General features: G+C 62.8%; 1 protein-coding gene across 1 annotated transcript in view; it reads left to right on the top strand.

Annotated features, from left to right (window-relative positions):
• The first annotated feature begins 430 nt into the window (after window positions 1-430).
• Window positions 431-7,653, top strand: part of NTN1 (netrin 1) — an 86,529-nt gene continuing 79,306 nt past the window's right edge. Inside the window, exon 1 of the mRNA XM_041470952.1 lies at window positions 431-1,580. Within this exon, the coding sequence (XP_041326886.1) occupies window positions 557-1,580 (1,024 nt within the window). The 5' untranslated portion in view covers window positions 431-556. The remainder of the gene's footprint in view (window positions 1,581-7,653) is intronic.

Raw genomic sequence — 7,653 nt, 5'->3', positions numbered from 1 at the left:
TGCGGCCGAGTCCCTGGGCGGTTCTGGTGGGACCAGAGGGACCGGGCCTCCCCCAGCCTGGCCCGGGGATCCCCATCCACACGCTCCCCTCCTCTTCCCCCGGCTTTGGAGGGCCGGGAGCGGGGCGGAGGGGCCGTTTCCCGGGGAAGAGTTAACAAATCCCCGGAGCGGCGGGGCTGGGGGGGGCCGAGGCCTGTGCGCGTCTCTGGCTGAGCCGCCAGTGGATGTCGTTGTTCTGTTCCTTGAGCGCGATGTCACTCCTTTAGCATGACCTCAAACGCGGCGGGGGCTGGGACCGCCAGTCATTCTCCGTGCGAGGGCCGGGGCGGGAGGCAGGCGGGACCCAGCCCCGCCGCCAGCCCCACTTTTGTGGTGCCGCCGCCGTCGCGGTCTCCCCTTTCTCCGCGGGGCTGGCCGCGGGGCGGGCGATGCTCCGGGCTCCCTGAGCCGCCGCACCGCGTCCCCGGCCGAGGTGCCCCGCGGGCGAGCGGCGGCTCCCCGGTCTGCCCCGCGTCCCCCTCCCCGCTGTCCCCGCGCCGCGCGGAGGTCGCGCAGGATGCCGCGGAGGGGAGCGGAGGCGCCGCTGGCCCTGCTGCTGGCGGCGGCGTGGCTGGCGCAGCCCCTGCGCGGCGGCTACCACGGCGTGAGCATGTTCGCCGTGCAGAGCGCCCAGCCCGACCCCTGCTACGACGAGCACGGGCTGCCCCGCCGCTGCATCCCCGACTTCGTGAACTCGGCCTTCGGGAAGGAGGTGAAGGTGTCCAGCACCTGCGGGAAGCCGCCGTCGCGGTACTGCGTGGTGACGGAGAAGGGCGAGGAGCAGGTCCGCACCTGCCACCTCTGCAACGCCTCCGACCCCAAGCGCGCCCACCCGCCCTCCTTCCTCACCGACCTCAACAACCCGCACAACCTGACCTGCTGGCAGTCCGACAGCTACGTCCAGTATCCCCACAACGTCACCCTCACCCTGTCCCTCGGCAAGAAATTCGAGGTGACCTACGTCAGCCTGCAGTTCTGCTCGCCGCGCCCCGAGTCCATGGCCATCCACAAGTCCATGGACTACGGCAAGACCTGGGTGCCTTTCCAGTTCTACTCCACGCAGTGCCGCAAGATGTACAACAAGCCGAGCCGCGCCGCCATCACGAAGCAGAACGAGCAGGAGGCGGTGTGCACCGACTCGCACACCGACGTGCGGCCCCTCTCCGGCGGCCTCATCGCCTTCAGCACCCTGGACGGCCGCCCCACCGCCCACGACTTCGACAACTCGCCCGTGCTGCAGGACTGGGTGACGGCCACCGACATCAGGGTGACCTTCAGCCGCCTGCACACCTTCGGCGACGAGAGCGAGGACGACTCCGAGCTGGCCCGCGACTCCTACTTCTACGCCGTGTCCGACCTGCAGGTCGGCGGGCGCTGCAAGTGCAACGGGCACGCGTCGCGCTGCGTCCGGGACCGCGACGACAGCTTGGTGTGCGACTGCAAGCACAACACGGCCGGCCCCGAGTGCGACCGCTGCAAGCCCTTCCACTACGACCGGCCCTGGCAGCGAGCGACGGCCCGGGAGGCCAACGAGTGCGTGGGTGAGTCCCGGCCGCGGGCGCGGACACGCCGGCACGGGCGGGAGGAGGACGGGGACGGGGCGCGGAGGTCCCCGGAGGGGAGGCAGAGGGAGGGCAGAGCGAAGGAGCTGCGGGGGAAGGCAGCGAAAGGCACGGGGACATCCAGGGACACGCCGAGCGGCGCGAGAACACGCAGGGACACGGAGAACGGGAGAGGAGGAGGACGCTGAGGTACCGGGGAGAGGAGGGATGAGGACGGGACACCGAGGGACCTCGGAGCGCGGAGCGGGGATGTGAAGGCACTCGGGAGCGCAGGGGATGGGACGCTGAGGCGCCCGGCAGCTCAAGGCAGGGGACTCTGAGGTACTCGGGAACCCGCTGGTGACAACACCGAGGGACCTCCAGGTGCAAAACGGCGGGCACGGGGAGCCTGCGACCACCGGGCAGGGCACAGGAATTTGGGGCAGGGGATACCGAGAACCGCGGGGGCGTGGGACGGGGACACCCGGGGCAGCCGGCGGCGCAGGACGGGGTTAGCGGGGGACTCCGATGTGCAGAGCAAAGGGAGGCTCGGAAACGCGAGGCAGGAAAAACCAAGCAGCTGAGGAGAGGGGCATTCAGGACTCCGGGAAAACGCCGTTCGTGTCCGGAGGACCGCGGAGCTGGCAGGGCAGGGTCTCCCGTCCCCCGCGGGTCCCGGCCGAGGGGCCCGGAGGGCACAGCCCGGCTCCGGTCCGGGGATCCCGGAGCTCGCCAGCAGCCCCGCTCTCCTCCCCGGGACACAGGCTCAGAGCGCAGCCGAGCCCGAGAGGCTCCGCGTCCGGGCGGGACCGGCACCGGCACCGGGACGGGCTCTGGCCCTTTCCGGAGATGGAAGGCGGCCGGGAACAGGGCAGGGAAGCCGGGCAAAGCCTGCAGCTCCCGTCCTTGCATCCTCAGAAGGTGCGGGCGGCCCCGGGAGGAGGCGGCGGGGACTTGAGGGAGCCCCAGGGCCAAATGAGAAGGGAGCAGCAGCCGGTTCGGTCCATCTGGAGCCAGAAACGCGCCATGCTGGCTGTCCCGGGAGACACGGAGTGTCTCTGGCCTCTGCCGAGGTGGACAAGGGTTAAGAGTTTGGGCAGTTCTCCCATGAGTCCCCACACATCCCGCCGAACGTTCCCTCCGATCTTCCACCCCCGCTTCCCAGCGGGATCCCCGCGCGCTGCCGCTCCTCTCCTCGCGGTTTAGGGGCCGGTGCTCAGCGCTGTGCCCGTGGGGACCCGGCCCCGGGGCTGGGATGCCCCGGACTGGGCTCCGCTCCCCGCGCCCGGAGCCTCCGGCCCCGCGGAGCGCAGCCCCGGCCCCGCCGCCGCCGCCGCCGCCTTGTTTACACGGAAAACACTGTCCCGTCTTCCAAAATATTTGCAGCTCCGACTATAGGAAAAAACCCTCGCCGAGCGGCCGAGGTTGGCCGCCTTCTTTTTTTTTTCTTTTTTTTTTCTTTTTTTTTTTTTGTTTTCTTTCCCTTCTTTTCATTTTTTATTTTTTTCCCCAAATCACAATCAGATGTGTGCCTTGCAGAGAGCGCAATTTCTTCGCCGGCGTCTCCACCAGGAAGGCACGGCCGAGCCGGGTTATCTGGCGGGGAGAGGGGCCCGGTGGCACCGAGGGTGGCGGCTCCGGGGTCCCGGCAGCCTCGGGGCGATGCTCGGATCCCGTCGGGACAGGGGAGGCGGCCGAGAGGTGCCGCGTCCCGAGGGAGAGCGGAGGTGCCCGAGGCTGCCGGGGTCAGCTCCGGCTTTGCTTTTCCGCCGTCCCGCGGGTCCCGCTGCCCGGCAGCGCTCGGGGTCGGAGCTCCGCGTCTCGCTTACTTCCCAGCGCTGTCTCTCGCCCAGCAGCGAGGCCGGGGGGCAGGAGGGGTCCGGCTTTTCCCGCTCCCTGCCTGCAGAGTCACCGCTATCAGCGATGCCGTAAATTTTGGTGCGGTCTCGAGGTGCTATCGGACCCCCGGTGTACTCTGCAGGATCCCCAGACTCTCCTGAAAACGCTTCTATTCAGTTATTGTGCTGGCGCCGTGCTCCTACCATCCTTCTCCCTTCCAATGTACTTCCAATAAAAGGGAAGCAAGTTCCCAGTTTCCAGTAAAATATGTCACTTTTATGCCAGGCTTTGCATTTCAGACCATGTGCGTTCCTAGCCGCGTCAGACTTCTGCAAACGAAAATCGCTCTGTTTTTTCCTTTTCCACCGGCTTTGCTGGGAAGTGAGTGTTTTGCAAGGACGAAGCTACCGTAAAACAATTTTCCGCAGCCCAGTGCCGCCGCTCCTTCCCTGGGGCCGCACCTATCAGTCTGTAAAAACCAGCCGCGGCCAAAACCCCGCGCTGCCCTGCCAAGCCCACACCGCCTGGAATAATCCCCCCAGATAAAGATCACAATAACCCCATTCAACTCCCACCCACTCGCTCACGACCGTCGGCCCACCCTGGTTTCTCTCCCAAATCCTGGGAGAAAGTCAGGCCCGGGTCAGCGGAGCCGCCCGCGCGGGGCAGGGCAGGGGACGAGCGGGAGCTGCTGCTGGAGCCGCCGCTCGCTGGAGGCTCCTCCAGCGCCGCTCGGGGACCGGAGCGCCGTGCTGAGCGAAAGGGGCATCAGCCAAATCAGCTGAATTTGCATCGAGTAGCGCTGGGAGGACTGGTTGCATTTTAATTTTTTTTTTAATTTTTTTTAATGAATTTACTTTTTTACTTTCTGGAAAATCGTTGGGAGTTTTATTTTCCTTTTTTCTTTTCATCCAAAGAGAAAAATTATAGAATGTGTCTGCTTTGCTTAAAAATTTGGGTGTTTTCTTTGGTAAGCCCATTCCCCCTGCCAAAGCTGAATCTTTGTTCCTATTCATGCTTCTTTGGGGCTGAGAAAGAAATGCTCTGGAGTTTCTGACAGAAAGTCAAAATTTCCCATGGGAACGCTTTTTGCCAGCCAGATCGAATTTTTCTTTAGAGCCCCTTGTGAGATCCCAGCACTGCACGTGGAGAGGACAGGGCTCGTCCCCAGGAGATGTTCTCCAGGGAGCTGCTCCTGCAGAGCTCTCACAGCCTCAGGTTCCCATCAGCTTTACCTGGCAAGTAACTCATCCACGTAGAGCTTGGCCTGGCGGTCCGGCTTGGCCGGGCGCCTGGGAGCCGGAGTGCTCCGGGGAGGACTCGGCTTGGAGAAGAGCTCGGAGGTCTGTTCTCCATCCTGCCTCTCTCCAGCGCCGCTGGGCTGGCTCTTTGCTCAGCGCTGGTCCAGCCCAAGCCCCCTTCTCCAGCCCAGCTTTTCCTGATGCAGCTTCCAGCTCCCCCGGGAGAGGAACTGCAGCTGGGAAAGGTCTGGAGTAAAACGCTGCCAGAGCTCAGCTGCTGGTGAGCTCGTGTGGACACAGGAAAACGCAGGCAGGGTCTTTGATCAGATTTAACATCACTGAAACCCAACGTGCACCGTTCCACAGTTTCTCCAGAACCACGGTGTCGTTCAGAGTGCTGGGAACGAGCCGGACCAGCGCCCTCCATTCAGTTTGCACAGAGCACCTTTGCTCTGCCTGGGATAAAGCACCACGGGCCGAGCCCAGGCTGCATCCCGCTGACAGGCTCGTGGAGAACTCCAGACCCCATTCCAGTGCCGGCGCCGCTCCCCACGGAGCCAGGAGCTGCTCCCGGCACCTGCACGTGTTCCTGATGTCAGCGCTGTCTGCAGGTGCCGGGCGCCGCTCGGGTTTTGGTGCCTTGAGAGCGTTTAACAAACCCGGGAGTGAGCGCAGGGGGAGAAAGGAAACACATTGTGTTCCCAGATAGGGGATTTGGCACGGGCAGCACGGGGAGCCTGGTGTTGGACAGGCTGTGAAGGGTTCCCAGGCTGGGATGTGCCTCATGTCACAGCAATTTCCGAGCAAGTTCTTATTCAGCGGAAAGGAAACTTCACCTCGCACAAGGAGCTGACCAGGAACTCTGAGAGAAGCGCCCACCAAACACTCCCAATGAAAAACTTCCTTCCAGTCAAACCTGGGCCTTTGGCATTTGCAGGGCAGTGCTTGCTAAAATAGCAAACGGGGCCCCTCCACCCTCACCACAGCCAGGGAAATCAGATCCTCCCACACAGCCGCTCCTCTCGCTCTGCTCCCTCGGAGGGATGGGAGCGGTTTCATGCCAGGGAGTTCCTGGTGTCCCTTATGAAATTCAGGCGATCCCTTTCCCTTACCCTGCATTAATCACCTCCATCTCAAAAGCTTTCCCCATTCCATCCTGTCTGTGACCATTTTCCCCAGGCTGGCACAGGGGGATACTGGGGAGCCTCATGAGAGGATTCCCTCCCACTCTCCTTGGTCTCCAAACGGAAGGAGGAGTCAAGCTGGAGGTGACTTTGGCTCTGTCCCACTGGACAGTCCCTGCAGGAATTGTCTGTCTGTCTGTCTGCAGTGCCTGTCTGCAGGCCCCAGGCACCCCCGAGTGGGCAGGGCAGGGAGCCAGGGTGAGCCCGGGGCCACCAGGGGCTGGCAGTGGCTCACGGTGACCAGGGTGCATCCGACCAGGCAGGGCTGGGTGGTGGGAGCTGTCCTTTCTGCCTGCTCCCCTCCCGTGGTGCTTCGGGGCTTTGCCGGTGGCTTATCCTGAGGGGGACAGGGGGACAGAGGGACAGAGGGACAGAGGCTCTGGCTGCAGCACTAGGAAGGGGAGTGTGGGTGGGACTGGCAGAGCTGGCAGGGACCTGGTGACACAGGAGCACATCCACTGCTCCCTTCAGTTCCCTGGTGGGATGGGAGTCAGGCAGAGGAACAAAGTGGCTTTGCAAATCCCTCTGTGAGGAGACAAGGAGTCTGAGTGTCCCCCTGTCCACCCTGCTGATGGCCACGGCTGCTCCAGAGGGTGGGGAAGGTTGCAAACATCCATCCCTTCTTGCTTGGAGAAACAGCCACAGTCCCAGCCTGGGCAGAGAGGCTCTGGACAGGACCCCCAAGCTGCCCCTGCAGGACCCCCAGGGTCTGACAGAGGATCCCCAGTGTGCCCTAGAGGATCCCCAGGATGCTTTAGAGGATCCCCAGGGTGCCATAGAGGAGCCCCAGGGTCCCACAGAGGATCCCCAGGGTCCCACAGAGCAGCATCCCCACAGTGTATTCTCCTTTGTCCACCCGAGGCAGGCGCTGGTGCCTGGATCTGGCAGCACAACTCCACTCTGCCTGTGTCTGGATCCAGCCAGGGGCAGGATTTTGGAGCTGCTCTGTGCTGGTGCTACCTGTTGCCTCCTGATGGTAACAGGAAAGTTCACCATTTCTGATATCCAGGTTTGTCTTGAGCCTCAGTTTCCCCATGCACAGGGAGCAAAGGGGGGCTCTGTGAAATCCTTTGGATTTGGGTTGAGAAGGTCACGAAGCATTACTGCAGCATCCTTGTACTCAGGAAACTGCCACTGGGGCAGCTTCAGCAGCAGCTGGAGCAGACCCTGTGGGGGCTGCACTGCTCGTGGCTCCAGGTGCCATCCACGGAGCCTCGGGTCCTCTCCAGCCGCGCCTGGTGCAGCTCCCGGCGGGCTGTGCTGCTGGGGAGGCACGGAGCAGGGTGGCTGTATTGCTGAGCAGATGGGTGCTGTAGCCATAGAAATTTGGGCCCAGGAGCTGCTGAGGCTCCCATTGTAGCCTCCCAAGGGAGCCTCGCATGGGCAGAGCTTTCTCACAGGCTTTTATTCTCAGGAAGCTTAAAGTTAAACTGATTTCCAACAGAAAGGTTTTTACACCAACAAACAAACAAACAAAAAAGCGCAGTTAAGGCTAAAACAAAACCAGGCTTGGCACTCCGGGTTGGACACTTGCCTTCCCTTGAGCTTGTCCACGGCTAATCTCTGCCCTCCTCTTTCTGGGCCAAATCTTGTCATCCTTATTCAGCCTCCGCTGTCCTCGCCTCGCAAACTCCCTGTGCCTGCCCGGGGGGACGTGCTGCTCTCCAGGGATGGAGCAAAAAGCACCCGAGGGCTCTGGAATCCCCGCTGCCTGGAAAAGCACTCCCAGGATTCTGGGATTTCTGTCTGGGAGCAGCTGGGAACACGAATTTGTCTCTGTATTCTTAATTTATCTCCCCTTCATCCTCA

Source organism: Pyrgilauda ruficollis, unplaced genomic scaffold, assembly GCF_017590135.1.
Source record: "Pyrgilauda ruficollis isolate IOZ18807 unplaced genomic scaffold, ASM1759013v1 scaffold250, whole genome shotgun sequence".
NCBI classification, from domain to species: Eukaryota; Metazoa; Chordata; class Aves; order Passeriformes; family Passeridae; genus Pyrgilauda; species Pyrgilauda ruficollis.
This window is presented reverse-complemented; position numbering and strand designations above follow the sequence as displayed.